At 38.9% G+C, this 22547-nt stretch overlaps 1 protein-coding gene across 2 annotated transcripts in view; it reads right to left on the bottom strand.

Annotated features, from left to right (window-relative positions):
- ldb2a (LIM domain binding 2a) overlaps positions 1–22547 on the bottom strand; it is a 111789-nt gene that overhangs the window by 76156 nt on the left and 13086 nt on the right. For both annotated transcript variants that reach the window (XM_017692053.1, XM_017692050.2), the window contains exon 2: positions 9295–9397. In XM_017692053.1, coding sequence (XP_017547542.1) covers positions 9295–9397 — 103 coding nt within the window. The remainder of the gene's footprint in view (positions 1–9294; positions 9398–22547) is intronic.

The following is a 22547-nucleotide window of genomic DNA, read 5'->3' as shown; positions in this document are numbered from 1 at the left end:
AACATCAAATCATTTTTACAGTGTACAGATAACAAAATTGTGAGGCTAAAAATGACAATAACTGATATTACTGACTGGTGCAGTTTTACATTTAAATTTTAGATTTTATTTATGTAATTCAAGAGTTAAACAGCACTTTAGTGATAGCTTTGATTGTCAGTAGCCAACTGTCATACTTCTAAAACTCAAACAGCACCTCACAAAGTCTTAAAAGTGGAGCACTGGAGGTGGAGCAGTGATTTGCAGGTTCTTTGCAGGTTTTGGTGTTAATTATTTCTTGTTTTGTTGTTTTTTTCATTAGTACAACAGACTCTTTCATTTAAAAGTATATATGCTATGGACCCTTTAATAAAAGCAGTGTGTTTAACACAGAGATGGCTTCTAATTACACTCTGTGTCAGAGGTACAGTACTATGTGAAAGTTTTAGGCATCTAAGCAAATTTTTAAACAATTTACCTCAGCAGTGAGTTTATCACAATATACATTAGAATAAAGTCATATTCATAATTCAAATAAACATAAAAACAATAAACAGTAACAAGAATTTCTTGGTTCCATATTTTTACTTAACACCTTCACAGCCACCACAGAGACTTGTTGATATCATCAGTTACATCATGAGCACAATTTACTGAAGCACTGATTGGACAAACCAGGAGCTGCTTCTTAACTACATATAATACTGGGCTTCCTCGAGGAGAGGCTTGGAAATGGCTAAACAAACACACTAATATCCATAAAATCACTAATTATTATTTATATGATTATATAATCATACACACACACACACATACACACACACACACAAACACAATAACATCCAGAAAATCACTGTTATATATATATATATATATATAAAATCCTTATTAATTAATATTCTATATATTCTGTTCATTCAAATATTAACACTTTTCTCTGCAAATAAACACAAACTACACAAATAATTAGATTTTGAAAATGTGTCTTGGGTGCCTAAGACTTTCGCACAGTACTGTATATGGTGTTATTGGTCACTGACACAGGATGTGTTAAAGCAGTTTTACAATAAAAAGCACAAATTAACACATCATTTCTGAGTACACACACACACACACACACACACATACACACACACACACACACACACACACACACACACACACACACACAGACACACACACACACAGGAGTGATTAGTAGACAGGGATGGGTCAAGTGTTTTTTTAGTAGAGGTGGTTTTGTCCTGACACTGGGTAGGGTAGCTGTTTTTGTTATTGTACAAGCAGTGAAAGACAATAAGAGAGAGAGGGAGAGAGAGAGAGAGAGAGAGAGAGAGAGGGAGAGAGAGACAGAGAGAGAGAGAGAGAGACAGAGAGAGAGCACAGGAAAAATTGAGACAGGTCCAGCGCCTCTTCCTAATGCTATTCTTCTTTCCTGCTACAACGTGTGTGTGTGTGTGAGTGTGAGTGTATGTGTTTGAGTGTATATTAGAGCTGTCAGAACAAAACCTCTTACCTCCATTTTTGATGTTTTTCAGTTTTTGACAGAATTTGAAAATCCCTGTAGTCATTTTCATTGTATGCCCACTTCATGATGAAAGGACCAAAAGAAGCAGCCCAAAAGGATCTCTGGTTTTATATTAAGCTTATTTAATTTAATAGCCTACACAGGGGATCTTAACTTGATGTAGTAGTTATGTATTTACACTGTAGATCAGTTACAGCATTCCTTAATAGAGTCACCTTCTTACATGAGACTCAAGTCAGTTTCGTACTCACCAGCTTCTTGTTCCACCTTAAATGCTGCAGCCTCGGGCACCAGAATGTAACTGCTGCACCATTTAAAGTGGAACGGAAAAATTCAAAGAAGAAGCTTCCGAATTCAGATTCATGGTTCTTACTGTGTTTTGTTTGATTTTTTCATTTTTATGTGTGTGTGTGTGTATATATATATATATATATATATATATATATATATATATATATATACACACACACACACACGCACACACACACACACACACACACACACACACACACACACACACACAAACACAGTAATCACCCATCTAAGTTGCAACTGATGTAGAGCTACATAACACTGCCAATCACTCCCTATTTCTCTCCCTCTCTCTCTATCTTTCTCTCTCACTCTCTGCCTCCAACATTCTTTCTCTTCTAATCTCATTCAAACAATAAACTCGCTGCACTAAAGAGCTCTAAGGCTGTTTCTCTTATAAAATATAATCAGAAATATGAACCTCATTCTCCATTGACCTCCAGTTACTTCTGTATCCATTCCTGTTTTTTTTCACAAAGCTCATCTCTTTTCTCTCTGGTCACCTACATATTTACGTCTAGCACCTGTCAAAATGTCCACAATACAGAAACATCACTAGAAACTCAAACGTTTCATTCACATCTTCAGGGCCATTTACACTGCCCATCTTTTGAAAGCTTTGGAAAGAAAAACGTCAAATCATTTAAGAAAAAACTGCTCTTCATATCAAGGCAGATACTTTGACAAATATAAAGCTGAGTGCTGAAAAATATATTCAAAGAGCTGCTTTAAATAAAAACTTATTTTTAAATAAAAACTTATTACTAACTTGATGGCTATCTAGCATCAGGACTGATATAACTGATGTTTTATCATCATTATTATATGTTGGTGTTTTATATTTACATTTTATGTCCATTTTAACATCTCGGCTGTAAATATGTCTCAGTATGTGCTGATGTACTAGTAAGGAAAACGCAGACTTACTTTGTTCTGCTTTAAGCTTTAGTTCAGCTGTAGCAGCTTTTCTCACATCTCTGGCAGGAAACTTTTCCACAAAGTTTCTTGTAAAATGTCTTTCAGCGTTTGGTTTTTTACAAGACTGATTCCTTACTAGCTAGACAAAATTCTTATCTGCGTTGCTATGGTCACCAGCAGTCAGTGTGCCATCCTTCAGGGTTAAAGGTTGGTGAATTAGCAGTTATACGTACATTAATGCCAGTATTTGTTAACTGTGTTATAACTAACGAACTAGAACTAACAAAGCTTTATTTTACTGCAAAAGGTGATGATTTTATATTGACCTAAAAATCTAATTCTGCTGTGAAGCCGGAACAGGGCAGTAAAACAGCTGCATGTTGCTGACCCCTGTTCTAGGTCAAAACCATTGGGTGGTATGAAACATCTACATTATTTGAAGGTTCCTTAAACTTCAAAAAGGTTCTCACACTCACACCTCATTTATAACATGTATTTTTTGAAGATCCACCCACTGAAAGGTTCCTCAGAGAACCAGGTTCTTCTATGGCATTTTCTTTTTTGCCTGCTGTATTTTCCTGGCTGAGAAAGTCTATGAGAGATTATTTTGCGGTAGCATGCGGTAATGATCAGAGCAATTCATATTTTATGTGGATCTCCACTCTTAGCGGCTCGTCTATAGCGTGTCACTGTTGCAGGGCCGTTGCATCATGCGAGCAAACTTTCATCACACCATCCCCAAAAACAAGGCGAGCGCTTCAGATGCGATATGAATCACTCCAAAAATAATAAGCCCATATCAAGGGCAAACACACTGAAAGGAAAAATAAGAAAATAAAAATATAAAAGAGCAATTAGCATATTGCACGTTGTCTGGAAATGTGTTTTTTAAGACTAATACTTTGGATGTTTTAGCTGAAATAGACTAAACATGTATTATCTTACATTGGAAAAAAGCATGTAATTTCACTATTTATCCGCCACATGCATAACAGGTAGAGTGCGGAGGACGAGAAAATGGCCAGCGGCAAAGAGAGAGAGAGAAAAAGTATGGAAGGAGGACAAAAACAATGGGGGGATGGGTGGCTAAAAGCAAAATGAGCAGAGAGCAGAAAGAGAGAGAGAAAATAAAGGTGGATGAGGCGGAGGAGGAAAGGGAAAACAGACCGATCGGAGAGGAAGAGAGAGAGTGGGAAAAGTAATTTCGGTTGGATGAGACCAGCAATGACCCTTCCATTTCAAAAGGAAAAACACAGCACTGGTGCGGTGATATCAAATTCGGCACACTGACCGATGAGCCGCAGCTCCGTCAATATGATGCCGCACCGACGCGCTTCTATTTGAATGGTATCGGTACTTCTGTTGCAGACGTGTAAGTGATGGTTCTCGGAGAGGCAAAGGGGATGGAGTGAGACGTGTTTGACGAGAGGGCTCTCGGGCCCAGGACAAGGAGAAAAAGAGGGGTGTGCGGGGCTGCCGCTAAGTGAAAAGACAGACTGTAGTGTAAAGAGAGCGAAGACCGTACTGTGAAAGAGCTTGTGGGGGAAGAACCCTTCAGTTTGCACTTCAACAGTCAAATAACACATTTATAAATGAGACACCATCGCTTAATGGTAATGAATCATTTGTAAACAGGTAATACATGGCTCTAGGACTGTGTTTTACTACACTGTGTACTGTGAACGATTGACAAGCTCAAAGGGAAACAATGACTGTACAGCAATTAATCATATTTGTCAAGTGCAAAACAAAATAAGGGTAATGTCAGAAAGTAATAAGGAATCTAACGCTCAGGTGTGGGAGAGAGAGCAACTGACATATATGTATATATACATAGAGAGAGAGAGAGAGAGAGAGACAAAGAGAGAGAGAGAACATGAGTGCCTAATTTTTAAATAAAAAGAAACTTTGTTCAAAGAATGCTGTCACATGTTCATGTCATTATCGATACACAGAGTTTTAGCCACATCCCTGCATTTTAAAGCAGGAAGTGGGACTGCATCCCTGACCCTCATGGCCACATGAACGATCCCATTGTTTTAAAGTAAATGTATCCCAAAATCTGAAAATCGGTGTGGAACACTAAGAATTGTCACCACTGAAACACACATTTTCTGATATTAAGCAAACATTTTTGTGTTTTAATGAAAACCCTTATGATTTTATCTGTGCACAGCCGTTCAAAGCTGTGTTTGCTAGTCATGTGCTGGCTGTGTTTTTGAGCTCAAAATTAGCTCAAACTGTCACTGCTGAAACTGTCACTGCAGCAGCACTCTTTGTATGATCTACTCAGACCAGCACAATACACACTAACATGCTACCACCACGTCAGTGTTACTGCAGTACTGATTCACCACCCAAATAATACACGCTCTGTGGTGGTCCCATGGGGGTCCTGACCAAGAACAGGGTGAAAAGGGTGCTAAAGCATGCAGAGAAACAGATGGACAACAGGCTGTAATTGTAGAACTAAGTGTTCCTATATGGTAAGTAGAGCTGATAAAATGGACAGTGAGTGTGGAAACAACAAACAAATATACATAAAGAGAGAGAGAAAGAGAGAGAGAGAGAGAGAGAGAGAGGGAGAGAGAGAGAGAGAGAGAGAGAGCATATGCTAGTGGTTTAGTCTGAGAGGAATGTATTTAGGATGACTAAAGATGAGTCATAGCTGAGCTGGACTGACTGATCCAGCAAGAGACACAAGCAGAAAGACCGAACCTTAACACCATACACGCACACACACACACACACACACACACACACACACACACACACACACACACACACACACACACACACACACACACAATCACACACACAATCCATACATTGCATATCTTCACTGGATAAATCCATCACTATACAACGTCTCTATGAGAAAAACACAGAAATGCTATGTAATCAATAAGGCAAAATTTATACTTGAAGGCATGTTCACAATATGAGTTATGATTTTATAGAGAAAAATAATATATTTAAAAAGACACTGGAAGAAAATCCCACAATGAATGAAAAATGAAACAAATCAAAATAAATAACGGCATAATGAGCTGCACTGAATTAAAAAGATGCTTTGAATTTACAAAGCTGCATATGAAAAGTACATTCTTAGAAAAAAGGGTTCCGTATAAGACCTAATAAAGGTTCTATCAGAACATGAATCATGTACAACAGGCTTTCCATTATACATAGGAACTCTGTTAAGGACTGTTAAGCAGTTATTTGAGTTAGCATGGTTCTATGAGCGTAACCATCGTCTTTAACTTAATAACTCTAGAATAACCCCTTATTTTAACTCTTTGTGTAGTCAGGACCTGCCGGCGGGTCCAAAGTTTTATTACACACCTTTAAAAATGATGAATAGCTCAACAAGTTTGCATTGCAGTCCCTGTAGTTACTGAATAATAAGCCTTATTTTGCAATAAGTCTGGGATTTTTAAGGGGTTGAGGGTGTAACTTAAATTTAATCATGTATATTTAAACCACTTTTTTCAATATGATATCCAATCAGCAGCGTCTTATACTTACTATACATGTGTTGTTGTTTATAGTTACTATATTGAGTCATTTTTTAATGATGTATGAATTCGTTCAGTGTTCTGGAGGCACTGACAATATCCACGCTACACTCAGAAATGCATATCCTGATGTTTTTTGTCATGACTATAATAATAGATCATAATATTGCCCACTTCCAGCACAAAGTGAGTTAAAGTGAATGAAATAAGAATGCCTCTGAGTCTAAAATCTTTAAAATAATGCCCATTCACAGTCCCACGGCTCCACAACAGCTCTTACCGCAAATGTAATATCACCACTGCAGGAAATGCGATTTGATGCCCCACGAAAAACCTACAGGTCCACATTTTAACAGGAGTGATCCCCTAACACACCGTTAAAAACTCCTGCTTTCTTTACGAAAAGGTGCAGAAAAGCTGCTGTTTAACTGCACGTCGTCAAGTGGTATTTTCAGTTTGCATAATAAAAGTGTGTATTTCTGAATAAATCAGCACTACAAAGGCAGGGGGAGGGGGGGGGGGGGAGGCATGAAAAAGACTCTGGGTTTGAGTCACTCTCTCCCCACAACAAGCCGCCTGTTCTGCATGACTAAGCAAAGGCGCAGGACTCGGTAAAGATAGACAGCACTGCTCAAATCATCAGAGAGAGAGAGAGAGAGAGAGAGAGAGAGAAAGAGAGAGAGAGAGAACAGAAAAACAAACCAAATGTGGTGTGCATTCACAATAAGCTAAAGCTAGAGTTGTGTTTTACTGTACAGGATGTACAAAAACGCTACAAGGCTTTAGATAATCAATGGAGTCAATTATCTGTATAGCCTGAAATGACCACACTGAAATTACAGCTTCACAACTGCACCCCTGCTGTTTAAACTGCTGTATGTTTTTGTGCATATGCCCATTGGTTTTTCCAGAGTCCTATACAACTTTCTCCAATTTTTAGATTCTTAGATTTTAGAAATTTTTCTATTGCAGCCTGCAGCCTGGCTCATACTATAATTTACTATAATATACTAAATTTCCTTCCCTAAAGGAAATTTGAACCTTTTTGTAAAGTTTCATGTAAAGGTTCTACATTGATTAAAGTTTGTTTAACTGCAAATGAACCATTTTGGCACCTTTATTACATATAAAGGTATACTCAGTGGTACAACAAGGAGTGCAATAGAATCACAATACCATACGATTTCCACAGTCTGTGCTACATAGCACAACATTTCTTTTTTTTTTCAAGATTGAATAAGTTGGAACAGCAAAAAAAAGCCCAACTGCTAAAGAAATTCCATCGAAAATGAAGAGTATAATGATATTTTCACATACTGCACAAAATTCAATTAAGCAGGAGTAACTACACTCTCTTTTACATGGAACATGCTGTTCATCAGCATTTTTAAGTACTGACATCATCCGCAATATTTTCATAAAATCATACTGTAATATAACTTATTCTTCCCTGGTTAAGTTTGCAACATTTCAGGACGAACAAGGCTAATATCTAAGGGTACCGTGAATGCTATAAAACCACGCTCAGGCTTAACCTCTATAGTGACAAAACATAAATATAATATTACAAAGAAAATTAAAAAAAAATCAAGATGTCTTTTCACCGAATGTAGTAACACTGCAAGCTAAAGCACTGAGGTTGCTTGATTTAAAGTTCTATTGAAATAAAATGTATTACATCAACACAATTAAGTAAGTATATAAATGAAAAAGTACAGATTTTGTATGGAAATGATGGAATCAAGAGAGCTTGATACACATTTTAAGAGTAACAGTCTGTAGACCAATTTGGATTAACTATAAACGTCATGTCACTAATGACCCCTAGCAAGTACTGTGGATGTGCTTTTCAGTCCAACTTTTTGATTCATTATTTGTGAAATGTTAGAAAATATCTCTCCTCTAAAGAAGAAAAGGAAAAAAAAACATTCTGCATAGAAATCTAATCCCGGTGTCCACACCGGCACCATCTTTTCACCTCGTTGCCAAAATCATGGACTGTTGGTTGCCATGGTTTCACTGACTCCAAACACAAATCAGATATGTTCCTGCTAAAATCCTGGTGGGAAATCGCGTGTGTGCTCATTTTTATTTAGTCCCCATGTCTGTGCAGTCACTTTGTAAGGGAAAACAGTATGTTTGGGGCGGAAGCTCTCCGTTGTCATTAATCCACCTGTGGTAGAAACAATTATCTAGGAACCAAAAGAGGAGCCACCATAGCCACATCGGTTCGCTCCTTATTTGCATGAAGTTAAACTCTGCTCAACTTTGTCACACCGCTGAGTCCGCTCACTTTGCACTCTCAACGTTTGCCAGAAATCGTCAGCTCTCTTTGAAAATGAATGACAACTGGCTGCTTTGTTGCATCGCGGCTGGTCTGAATGCAAGCTTAGGCTACTGACCTCCAGCCGCTAACATGACTAACCTAGTAACTTATTTCACCTCAGCTAGAAAACTGCAAGTTTGTGAAGAGAATGCTAGCTGATAGCAAACATGATCAATTCAGATTTTGAAATTAAAATGTTATTAAATCTATATGAGTAAAGTGTAAAGTAAGCCTGAGCTTAAAATTGATCAACATTGTGATGCTTCTTATGTGCTAGAGCTGCACTTTGTACTACGCACGGTAGCCTTTAGCCAGCTGCAGTAGTCTTTCTATGCTAATCCAATCACAAGACATGGACTTTCACTGCCCTCTGGTGGAGCATAGAGTTCAGACATCTCATGGTTCTTAAATAGGAGAATATATGTTAAAGACAGACTAAATCAACCAAAATGTACTTTTATTAGTCGATATTTTATAATAACTCTCACGACTCTTTGGAAATTACATGATTCTGACTGCATGTGCAAAAAGATAGCAACTGGCAAAATATTCCTGGGTTAGTATGTGAGTCTTAGATGAAAGGAAAGACTTCCAACTTCATTATCACTAAACTATGTCTCTTCAACTGAGACGGAGACTAGTGGAAGTCTAGCGAGTGATCAGTAAGTGCAAAGCAGGTGACACTGCTTTATGAAGATAAGCTGATGTCTTACTGTATCTCTTTGGTCCATCCTCCAGACAGAAGGAGAGGGTCAGTGTGGCGTCCTCCTCAAAAAACTCTGTAGCGAATGCATCCCACCACAGATTGTCACTCTCCTGGGAAGGAAACACAGTTAATTAATGAGAGCTAATTACCCTCATTATGACCTACTCTTCAACAACAAAAGTTAAAAAAAAAAGAAAAAAAGATAAAGATTGTCGATCACCTGAATGACCTAATTAGACGCAGAAAGGGAATTACAGCAATCAGGGTGCTCTACGGTAAAACACTCACCTTATACTTAAAATGCATTTTACAATCTAACTTGACATTGCAAATATAAACTTTCTGTTAAGTCTGACAGAATCCCTGGACACAACAGTTCTTTCTGAAGTATACTTTGGGTGTTCTCAAAATAGTACTGCTTGAGTGCAGTCAAGTCTTGTTATTCAGAAATTCAATGATTTTGTCATTTTATAACATTTTTACAAATGGACAAAGTTAAGAGGTGCTCTTGTCGATACAAAACATACTCGCTTGGACACTTACTGAGGTCAGGTGTTTTAGTCACACCTATACAACTGGTGCATAAAGTCAAATGCATCCCACCACAGAGCTCAGTGACTTTAAACACAGCACTGTAGTAGGATGCCTCCTAAAGTGCATAGTGCCAATGAATGTGGTGTGAACTCCAGTGGCACTCAACTCAACCCCACTGAACACCTTTGGGATGAATTGGAATGTCTATGGTGAGTCAGGCCTTCTCATCTACCATCAGTGCCTATTTAGACAGAATAGGCACAAATTCTCCAAATCTCCAAAATCTTGTGGAAAACCATCCCAGAGAAAATGAATACATGATACAGCAGAAGTAGGGGGAATACATATGTGTGTGTGTGTGTGTATAAACGTTCTACCTCAATTTTTGACATTTTTCTGTTTTTGGCATAATTTGAAAATACCTGTTGTCCTTTACATTGTACATAAATTTCTTTATGAATGGACCAGAAGAAACACCCCAACGTGACTTGGAAAAAGTCAGGTTCCATTGGCTTACGTTGAAAGTGAAGTAGGTTTTATATACATACACACACACACACCCACACCCACACACACACATATATATATATATAAAAATCCTCACACAGGAGTGATGGTGACATACATACACCATATAGTGTTAACACAGTGTTATATAATCATATATTAATGTAATTTCTTATGCAACTAACTATAAAATGAATTATGAATTCATGTATGTTACATAATTCAACATAGTTGTAAAGGTCTACGGGTTTATCAACCGTAAATTCAGGCTTCCAGCACCAAAAGATCTCAGATATATCATATATAGTGGCCGTAATAAGGAAATTATCGACATACTCGGCTCCACTGACAGGCGCATTAACCTTATCCACTGAAACTCTGTTCTGCCACTCCGGCTGCAATCATCCACTCCACGGTTCTAACGGTTCTACGACCCTCTCTGACTGACAGGACTTTGATTCTCGCTGACACTGTTTTGACGGCCGTCGCCGTCTCGCTAGCATCACCCACTGACGGACCGCGAGCCCTCCCAGATGTCCACAATTAGCAATGTCAGCTTCGTGTAACGTCACGCAGCACTCCGGCCAACCTCTTTAGACCCAAGGATTCCACACCCCGAGACCTACAAGCCCCCTTTTCGACATCAGAGGAGGCCACACCATCTGCTGCTGGTTTAGGAGGGGATTGATTCTGATCACGGCTCATGCCAGCGCAACGCTAATATTGACACTGATGGTACTGTTCTGCTGGAATGACTGGCGCTGTGTATGGGGCAGTGCTGCCTACGGACGCTCCTATCGATTGACTGCTGATTCAAAATGCCATATAAAATGACTTGATTGGCAGTCTCATTTAGTCTCAATTTGGCCAAATCTGAATACATTACTAATTTTTTCATTGATATTAAAAACAAATGGTTGGAAAAAGGCAGAAGAGCAGAATGTCAACACAGAAAGATCAAATGTAAATGTAAATAACTTTCTAATTAATGTTATAATTTATAAATAACCCACTCTAGAATTTATAAATGTAAGCATTATTTCATAATTCTAAAATTCTTATATATACTATATTTCCAAAGGTATTCACTTATCTATCCAAGTCATTGAATTCAGGTGTTCCAATCACTTCCATGGCCACAGGTGTATAAAACCAAGCACCCAGGCCTGCAGACTGGAATGGGTCGCTCTCAGGAGCTCTGTGAATTCCAGCTACTGTGATCGGACGCCATCTGTGCAACAAGTCCAGTCGTGAAATTTTCTCACTACTAAATATTCCACAGTCAACTGTCAGTGGTATTATAACAAAGTGGAAGTAATAGGGAATGACAGCAACTCAGCCATGAAGTGGTGGGCCATGTAAAATGACAGAGCAGGGTCAGCGGATGCTGAGGGGCATAGTGTGCAGAGGTCACCAACTTTCTGTAGAGTCAATCGACTCTTAAGAGTAAGACCTCCTAAGTTCATTTGGCCTTCAGATTAGCTCAAGAACAGTGTAGAGAGCTTCATGGAATGGGTTCCCATGGCCGAGCAGCTGCATCCAAGCCTTACATCACCAAGCACAAAGCAAAGTGTTGAATGAATTGGTGGAAAGCGCCGCCGCTGGACGTGTTCTCTGGAGTGACCAATCACACTTCTCTGTCTGGCAATCCGATGGACGAGTCTGGGTTTGGCGGTTGCCAGGAGAACGATACTTGTCTGACTGCATTGCTCCAGGTGTAAAGTTTGGTGGAGGAGGGATTATGGTGTAGGGTTGTTTTTCAGGAGTTGGGTTCCTTGGCTTATTGCTATATAGGATCCTTTTCAAAAAGGCCAACCATCTATAGCACATTCTCCATCAATGTGAAGAACCTTTCATGATGCAAAGACCCCTTTAATCATGCAAGTGGTCCTTGAGTGTTCATGGCTCTATATAGAACCATTTTCTTTACTAAAGAACACTTTTTTTGAGAGTGTAGACCTATCATCAACAAAGCAAACAGCTATATTTTAAGTTGTAGCAACAGAATTGCACTAGTACAAATTACAAGTACTTTGAGAAAGTTCTAGAGTCTGTTGGTGTTAAACTCCCATAACAATCATCAAAGTTAAGCCTTCTTCTTAATCAGAAATCCACCCTTGCTGTTTACTAAACACCAGTTGCAAGAGCTTGGGCATCCCAAGTTACACATATTTCTTGTTTCCTATTTATGGTAATCTACTATAAAGTAACTCTGCATTACATGTGCATGTTTTTTAAATAGGTTGTTGCAGAGATGTTTGGAAATCAAATAAATATGTAATTTGGCCAGGGGTGCCCAAACTAACTAAACAAATTAATGACTGAATAAAAAGTGTTTTGAAACTAAAGAGTCTGAACGCTGCTGATGCTGAAACAGTAGCCTCGTACTGAGATTTCTGCTGGACCCCTGCAGGAGTAGAGGTCCTAGTGTTGCTAGTCAACACAGCTGGCTCTTAGCATAGGATAATCACTGACAACACACACACACACACACACACACACACACACACACACACACACACACACACACACAAATATGAGATGAACATCCACATCTGGCTAACCCTCATATGCAAAGACAAAGGCCAAGCAGCTGTGTTTGTCCACTTAATTCCCTCATTTTGCACATCTGCATCTGTCAGAATATGGACACAGTTTCCTTTTTTCAGTAGTTACCATATTGAAAGAAAGCCGTAGGGATATTTTTTGCCTCCAAAAGCAAGTGCACGAGTGGATCAGACACAGTAGAGCTGCTGGAGGTTTTAAACACCTCAGTGTCACTGCTGGACTGAGAATAGTCCACCAACCAAAAACATCCAGCCAACTGCGTACTGTGGGCAGTGTCCTGTGACCAATGTTACTGCAGTGCTGAGAATGATCCACCACCCAAATATTACCTGCTCTTTAAGAGTCCATGGGGGTCCTGAGCACTGAAGAACAGGGTAAAAGGGGGCTAACAAAGTATCAGTGAAACAGATGGACTACAGTCTGTAACTGTAGAACTACAAAGTGCACCTATATAGTAAGTGGAGCTGATAAAATGGACAATGAGCTTAGAAACAAGGAGGTGATCATAATGTTATGCCTGATCAGTGTAAGCACACACACACACACACACCCACACACACACACACACACACACACACACACACACATATATATATATATATATATATATATATATATATATATATATATATATATAATGTGATTTTTCTGCATCATTTGAGCTCAGCAGCTATCCTTTATATTGTGTGAAAAATTCGTGATTGGACCAATAGAAATGCTCCAGAACTGCTTGGTGTCACGATTGGCCCCTCCCAGTCCTGTCCATGCGTTTGGGTTTTGGTTTAGACCATGTGCGTTTGTTTTGGTCCATCCCCCTCGTTTCCTCGTGTCCACCCCTGATTGTTTCCACCTGTCCCTTGTCAGCCCTGTGTATTTAAGCCCTGTGTTTGACTCCTTGTGTTTGCTGGTCTTTGTTGGTTGTACTGGTGGTGTTTGTATTGCTCTTTGTTCTGTTGTTTGTACTGTTCTGCTGATTTGGTGCTTGTTTCTTTCATGTCTGTCCCCCGATCCATCCATGTTGGCTCTATGACCCTGGACCGTTTGGACTATGACCCTGGATTTGCCCCTTTATAAATGTCGCTTATCTCCGCATATGCGTCCGCCTCCTCTCTCCCCATTATACTTGGAATAATTTAAGGCAAAGAACAATTTTGCCCTCTCCTTTAAAGTCAGAATTTTGAAGATATTTGGTTTTCTTTAGTCAGTGATGATATACATAATACATACATATAATACATATCATACATATCACTGTTGTGGGAACAAAATCTTGTATTTCTATAATGGCAGCTTTACAGGAGGGACAAAGTAAAGAGCAACAGGCGCGTCAAAAAAGCGAATAAACAACAAAAATGAACATACAAAGTTGTTGTTCTGACAGCAGCAGTATAATATATACATTCAGAGAAACAGACACGATTCCATATCCTGACATTGTGTAAAAACAAACATCTGTATCTGCACTGACTGAATGTAGTAGTCACACTGTAGGATGTATGACCTCATCAGATAATCCTGCCTTCTCTCTCTCTCTCTCTCTCTCTCTCTCTCTCTCTCTCTCTTCTCTACCTTTCTCCCTTGGCCTCTTGGGAATTGGCAGAGCTTCAGGGTCATCACCAACTTTCTTTCTTTCTCTCGCTCTCTCTTTCTCTCTCTGCATTTTTCGAATGCTTTCAGGGGGCTGGTCATTGAACACTGGTGCTCACTATTTTCTTTATTTTCATCCCAAAGCTCGTCACACACTGCATTATCCTCCACAAACTGCCCATAAATCTCCGTCTGCAGCCCACCAGATTATGCTAAGTACTTTACTTACTTCTATATATGCTGGCTCAGCTTATTCCTTGCGAGCTTCCTCTGATCAAGCTCAAGTTCCTCCATCTGCCCTGCTGGTCAAGGTTAATATCATTATGCTTTGATTATTAATGATGTTGCTGGCTGGTCATATGGAATCGGGAGTGCGCGTGCTGCTGTATGAACCTTAACAGGCTAAATGGTTTGAGTGTCCTTGTAAACTGCTCTGGCTAATTTTACATGTTGAATTAACATCAAAGCAAAGCCATTATCCCAAAATCCAACACTAGACAGTGCAAGGGTCATCAGATCATCCAGCTGGGCTGCTGGTTTAGAGGCTTTACTCTTGGAAATGCAGAGTTATTGAGGTTATTTTAATATATTATTTACATGCAGTTACACAATTACATTATATTTAAAATAGCATATTTAGATATGTGAGGAATTAGATTTACATTCAAATTATATCCATGCGTGTACTTCAGAATTTTTTCATTAGATTCAATCTCAATAAATGATACCAAACTGCAAAACAATAACAATAACCTTTCATATTAAAATATATCCTCATTCCCATCCTTTGTGAAACATCCTCCAGTCAGTGACTGTTTGGTTTGTCTACCGAAACCAGCAAAAAGACAAGTCCTGCTCTGTCCTTAAGTCCTGTACTGCTGTCTGAACTGTGGCGCTTCACTATGCCTGCACAACTCAATATCCCTTTTAAGGTCCATTGACGTGAACGCTTGAGTCAAGCCACTCCAGCCCAGCGTTACTGTCAGCAGGTGAAGAGAACACACTCTGAGAGTTCATTGATCTCCTCAGAACAGACATCTTTCTAATGCTCGAGTCAAGACATACACATACACATACACATACACACACATACACACACATAAAAAGTTTACACCTTTTTAGAATGTGGAGTCATGCACATCACATATGCATTATATGTGTACGTACCTATTAACATTTACCATATGTTTTACATATATGTAAGCACCTGTATGTAATAATATAAGCCCATTTCCAAAAAAGTTGGTATGGTATGTGAAATGCAAATAAAAACAAAGTAGTGATTAATGAAATCTGTTTGATCTGTATTAAATTGAAAACAATACCTCAACATATCATGTTTTACCCTATAAACATCACAGTTTTTGTAAATATCCACTCATTTTCAATTTGCTGCCTGAAGCATGTTCCAGTAATGGAGCATTATTACCACAAAGCTACATCACCTTTCCTTTTAACAACACTTTAGTAACCATTTGGGGACTAAAGACACAAGATTCTTCAGCTGCACGAGTGTATAGGTCCTTTTACATTTTCAATGGCAGACAAGTCTGGACTGCAGGCAGGCCTGTTATGGTCACATGTGTAGAACGTGTTTAAGTTCATATTGAAGTAAGCAATGACGTTCCTGAAAAAGACGTTGTCTGAAAGGTAGCATATGTTGCTCTACAATGTATTTCGTGTGTGTTTACCCACTAATGCCCTCCCCCACCCTTACCATGTCAGACGCTGGATTTTAAACTTTATGCTGGTAACAATCTGGATGGTCCTTTTCTTCACTGTCCTGGAGAACATGACATTCATCATCTCCATAAATGAAATCTGAAGACCACCATACATGTTTCCACTGGGCATCACCTCAGATGAGCGCCCAGAGAAGTCAGCAGCGTTTCTGGACGTTGTTAAGATATGATTTCCTTTGTGCTTGGTACAGTCTAGACTTCGTGACAGTTATTTAACTTTCATTTTTAATCTCATTCATTATTGCTAACCATCCTCATTTTGTCTTCTGTGTCATCTGAGCCTGTCACCTGTCAGACTCTCTCTTACCATTGCCAGTCACTTTCCTTTTGATCATTTGAGTCTGAAACTGAAGTTAGTTTTAAAAAAATGAGTGAAACCAAAATTAAAATTACATCTTTTCTGTCTTTTTTTCTTTAGCACTGCTGATTTTTGTTTAAGCATCATGTGAGTGCTGTGCCTAGTTTACTCTGCAGTCATATTTTCTGTACTGGACCCCAAATACTATGATTTATTCTGTCATTTATAACACTGAAGTAATATTACCATCTACCAGAATTCTGTCAAGAACATTTTATGTGTTATATTACTTCACATCTGAGGGCCCCCCCTTAAAGGCATGGCATGGGGCACTCACTCTGCTGGCTCTGTCTATGTCTACACTATAGCATTGATCTTAGCAGAAAATGTCAACAAAATTTTGATAATAAAAGAAAAAAGAGTTTTCCTTGTGAGAACCAGTTGCAACATCAAATAGTCCTCAAAAAGAGTTAAATACAAATACACAAACAAATACATACACACACATACATGCACACACACGTACGCACCTATCTGGACTGTATTGTGATCCCGGTCAGCTAAAGACCTTTTACTTTGTTTTGTGTCTCACACAGGTCACATCTTAGCAAACATCTACTGGTACTGAGTTTACTTGCTTTCAAATTATGTTACTCCAGTGTTGTTCTACAGTGTTTAATATGCTTGTGTATTGTTGCGATATACAAAACCAAGAAAACTATAATCTCAACAAAAGAGAAACACAGGTGTTCATGCAAGAACATTACTTTTGACAAACAACTTTGCACACTGCACATTATTTTGTTCACACACACAGCTAGAGATAACATGAAGAAGCTAAAGATACTGCAAACATTAATTACATTACTCTGTCTTGGCACTAATTACTGTGTTATAACTTAATTGCAACAGGATTTTAATGGCCTGAGACAGCATGATCAGTATCTGGCTGAAGCTGTGAATTAAAGGATTTCATTTATCTGGGAGATAATCTACACTGTCACAATCAATGGCCAATCTGATCAGGCATTTGCACCAATTAACACTGTTTAATGGCACGGCAGCCCCTGCAAACAATGTCAATACCCCTCAACACAAGCACCAGAGATGCTATAGCTGAGACACAACATGTTTTGACTTCAACATTATGTCACTAATTTGCCAAAAGAAATTCAAAAGAATTCAAAGTGGAATTATCTGCTTAACTTTTAGAAGTCACCAGCAATGACTGAAGCATGTTGTAATTTTATATCAGTCATTCCTCACTCATAGTTTATTGAAACAATCAAGATCAATTATGCCATTATATCAAATGTGACTTCTAAACTTTCATTATATTATTATATGAATTATATGTACATTGGTACATTCCCCCCCCACTGACATTGAAACAAACTAAAAAATTCAGAACCTGTCAACACACATGTAAATATAATTCCCTGTCACTACAGTCATATGCAAAGGTTTGGGTGTCCCTAGTCAGATTACATGTTTTGTTCATTTTTAAGTAAAAATAAATGAACACATCCTCTACCAGGAACACACCTCTGAACATTTTAATGTTTTATTTTATTTAATTGGAATATAAATAAAATAAAACATGGCCAGTGTAAATATTATGTAACATTTTGTTTTTTTATGTTTCATTTCTTCCAACATGTGAAAAATATAGAAATTGTGCCACCACATGTTGTAGAAAAATGTCATTTTAAATGTGTTCCTTTAAATTGGGGGGGGGTTGGGGGGGGGGGGGGGGGGTTAAAAATGTCACTTGACTGGGGGGTTGTTCAGACTTTTGTACACAACTGTAAAAATAATAATAAAAACAAAACTTCACTCAACAAAGCAAACAGGAAAACCTGTGATATAAAATAATATATAATAAGTGATGAATAATTGTCTGTCAAAACTATGCGCACCAGATGCAACACAATGTTTTGTTGTGTTGTTCATAGCAAACAAACAATTAAAAAAAAAAAAAAAAAAAAAAAAAGTCTACTTTCCTTTTGGAACGGCAAAAGCAGCATGAAGAGTTTCACCTCCTCATTCAGGAGCTGAAACGTTGAGCTTTTGTTCATAGTTTGGACGTCTGCTTTTGGAAATGCAGCACCACACGTGATGAAGCAGAGGGGACACACACACACACACACACACACATTTTCTAAACCGCTTCTCCCTCAGGGTCGCGGTGGGGTGCTGGAGCCTATCCCAGTGGTCACTGGGCGGAAGGCAGGATACACCCTGGACAGGTTGTCAGTCCATTGCAGAAGCAGAGGACAAACTAATCCAATTGATGTTTGTTACAAGTACAAGTTCCTGGGACAGCGTCTGGTCAGCCTGGCTGACAATGACTAGGGAAGAATAAATTAGTGACACTTTCTGAAAAATCATTTTCTTTGCAAGAGTGGTCTCACTGTAACTCTGCTAATAATCACCGGAAATGTATAAAGTACCTATAAACTGTAGCCTTTTTTCTGAAGTTGTAAAGCTGTAAAGTTACCCTTTTGTCATATCCTGATTATGTAATGTTGTTACATGTATGGCTGTTTAAATGCTGGAACACAGAATATTATTGCCAGACAGAACTTCTTGGTCATGTTTGTGCAAATTATAATTAATTGAAAATGTCTGTGAAATTTGCATTTTAAAGATATATATTTATATTTAAAATATATTGTGTATATACCGTGCAAAACATTGTGAATACATCCTTTTTTTGGCCTAATTATAGATCCGGTCAAATTAAAGGCCATTTTTCACGTTGTACATTTATAGTAAATTGGTTACTGAGTTGCATAACTTCCACAGTTGTTATGTAAAAATACAGGAGATTACTGTGTTTTACTTATAGCTTATTGCTATAATTGTACAGCAAAATACAGCAACACTACTCCAATCTTAGAGTCCGTGTGGAGTCAGGAAAAAGCTATCTCACTTTTATTTACTGGGGATAAGTGGCAGTACAGCTACTGTAATTGTACAGTTTTTTTCCAGCGTTAACACACCAACTTCAATTCATGATTGGAGTCTTAGTTAGTCGGTTAGTTGGATCAATGTGCAGGGCAGTGATACTCCAGAGGTACTCAAAGAAACTGATGAAGAGTCCATCAAGAAACTCCATCAAGAGCCCTCCACGAAGCCCTCCAAGGATGTATTTTCTGCCACTACTGTAACATATCGTAAACATCACCATCTATAGCCTTTGTGTCCCGACTGACTGGTGAGGAAAGCTGCAGCTGTTATGGCTCCAGAAACACAGATCAGCGCTGATAAAGATGACATATTCAACAGCGGTGGCACCACTAGCGCATGGGCTATAGATCACACGTCTTTAGCTGCCGCGGGAGATGAGTGGATCACACCTTCGCTTCTGATTGCTGCTGTCTGCCCGTCTGAGCCTGATAGTGGGCTTTGATGTACAGCTCGCTGATCACTCCTTCAGGACCCCAGGTGAACAAACACGGGCGTCTGCACGGGTTGCCTGAAGATAAAGCCGTATTGATTGGGCCGTCTGAAGGGATTCATCAATGTGCCAATGGCGCCTCTCGACCCAGTCACCGCACCGCTGGGGCCAAGCAGCCGGGATTTATGGGAAATCCGGGGGCTTAGAGAGACAACGGCGTCCTGTAGCCTCGGTAAATAACAATAGTGAACTGCTTTCTTGCGGCGCACATACTCACACACATGGACCAACACAAACAGAAACAGTTCCTAAGATGGGCTTAATCTTCAAAACGCTCCCAGATACATGGAATCAACAGTGCTGAATAATGAGTCAGACTCTAATGATTTTAGTGTTTGTGTGCTACTGGGGAAAGGATGCAATTAGTCGATTGTATTTAGTGATATGTCCAAGCTGAACAGTCCTAGCTGTTACTCCAACTAGCACTGGGCACTACATCGTTTACACAATTTACAGATACTGATAGATAAGGAAAACTTAAACCTGCAGTATGTCATTTTGAAAGCAGTAGCGTTACTGAGTCATGAGAAAAAAACACAAACATATGGCCTGCATGTGCTGCTGTGAGTCACCCTGTATAGCCTGAAAATATTTAAAAGTCTGAGGCATTGGGTCGGATTTCTTGAAAGATTTTCGGACCATGTCATACATCTTTTATTCATTAATGTCACACTCAAAGTCACAGGCTCTTCAACATGCTCACATCGGATTCATCCCCTTGGGGAAGGGGTCTGAAGCAAAACCAACATATTGAATTCAATTACGTTTCCAAACCTACATTGTGTAGCTTTAACTACAATATGCACCATTTGCAGAGCAGTTCATATTGTTTTGAATGTGCATAATACATCTAACCTAGCTAGATGAAAACAACAGTAAGTTTACTTTCTGAAAATGTCATTTCTGTCTAATTAGCATTTGCAAACTGTGTAAGGTGCAATTTTAAAAGATCCAGCAATAAATTCACATAGTGCTACCAGCTGGTTGGGGGTGTTGGGGGGGTTTGGGGGCTATGAGACACATGCCATCTTTTCAAACTGTTGCTAATTAGACGTTGCTCAATGGACAGCTCAACATGTTCAGATGAGAAAGCTAACTGCCAATTCTTCATGTCAACTTCATCTAGCATCACACTAAGTGGTGAAGGGAAAGGGAAGGGCATCCAGAAGGAGTAAAGGCAATTATGCTCTCTTTGATGGCTGATGCGTCACCATAGATCAAACTCAACTCTTGCCCACAACAGGGCCACTGCTTAGGCTGTCCAAAGTGAGGCTCGTGACCCAAAATTGGCCAATGATGACGTTTTATTTAGCTCAACTCCAAACGGAAAAGTAAGTGAACTTGAGTGATTTGCGCAGATTTGTGCCTGTACCAAAAGCCACCTCTACGTTACAGCATACATTTTAAGACATCCACACATATTCACCTGTACATATGAACCATTGTGTTTTCATTAGCTTATAATGAGGCCTTCATATCTACATAGGAAGAGTCCTCTTTCAGGAGAGGCTGCCATGTTGCACCACCTTGTTTCTACAGGAATCTAGAATGGATAAACCACATACTGGTTCTAGAGAGCACCATTTTTATGTTGAAATAGCAGCTTGTATTTGGTGGCGCTATAGCACCGGTTGGGAGATTCATTCAATCATTGGTTGCTGCTGGTGCTGGCTAACCATTTTGTGTTGTAAGAAGTTTGAGAACCCAAATTTTGCCAAATGGAAGAACATACTTATTATTTAGTTCAAGTAAAAAGCAACAGAGGGTGAATTATCATCATTAAAGACATGAAAACATAAAGAAGCAAAACATAATCAGGACAGATAATGGCAGAAAACAAGAATAAACACTGGTGTGGCCCTTCCTCAGTGGAAATCACTGATAAGTGACAAGTGTTTTCAGAGTAAAGCTGAAGTTGTCTTTTTTCTGCTGGACAGGTAATTTAGCATACCAGTGTACCTGACAGCCACCATAGGTTCTACTACATGCTTGGAAAGGGAGGGGTGAAGGAGAAGTATCCAGTTGATTGTAATTGGCAACCTCACCACTAGATGTTTCTAAATCTTACATACAGGACTTTTGAGTCAAACTCATAGTATCGTAAAAATTAACAGGATGGAACAGTAAAGCAAAATACCCCCCACCAACCTGGTTTAACTATTTGCCTCAATTATTTTTAGACAGTTACCTGAATTATAGGACTCTGTGGAGAGGTCAAGTTATCTCACGTCGGTGAGATATTTCTCTAGTACCAAATACCACGATGTAGCTACTATGATTTTGAATTTTATCAGTAGTGACCAGTTCTAACTCCTCAAATTCCAGAAATCTCCTTAATGTCTCTGGGTCTGAAACTTGAAACCTTAGGACTGTAACAGAACTTGAGGAGAAACTCACATTCCATTCTTCTGAACAGAATTCTAAATATATTTGTTGGTGTCAGACAGCAGCCTTTTCTCTTTTGCTCACCTTTGTTTTGCTGTTGTTTTAGGATGGTGTGTGTGTGTTGACAGTGTTCAGGTGCATTAAAAGGTTGAGCATCCATAATGGGAATTATGCAA

This window comes from Pygocentrus nattereri, chromosome 8 (assembly GCF_015220715.1).
Source record: "Pygocentrus nattereri isolate fPygNat1 chromosome 8, fPygNat1.pri, whole genome shotgun sequence".
Classification (NCBI taxonomy): domain Eukaryota; kingdom Metazoa; phylum Chordata; class Actinopteri; order Characiformes; family Serrasalmidae; genus Pygocentrus; species Pygocentrus nattereri.
The sequence above is the reverse complement of the archived record's forward strand: the minus strand, read 5'-3'. Positions and strand labels throughout refer to the sequence as shown.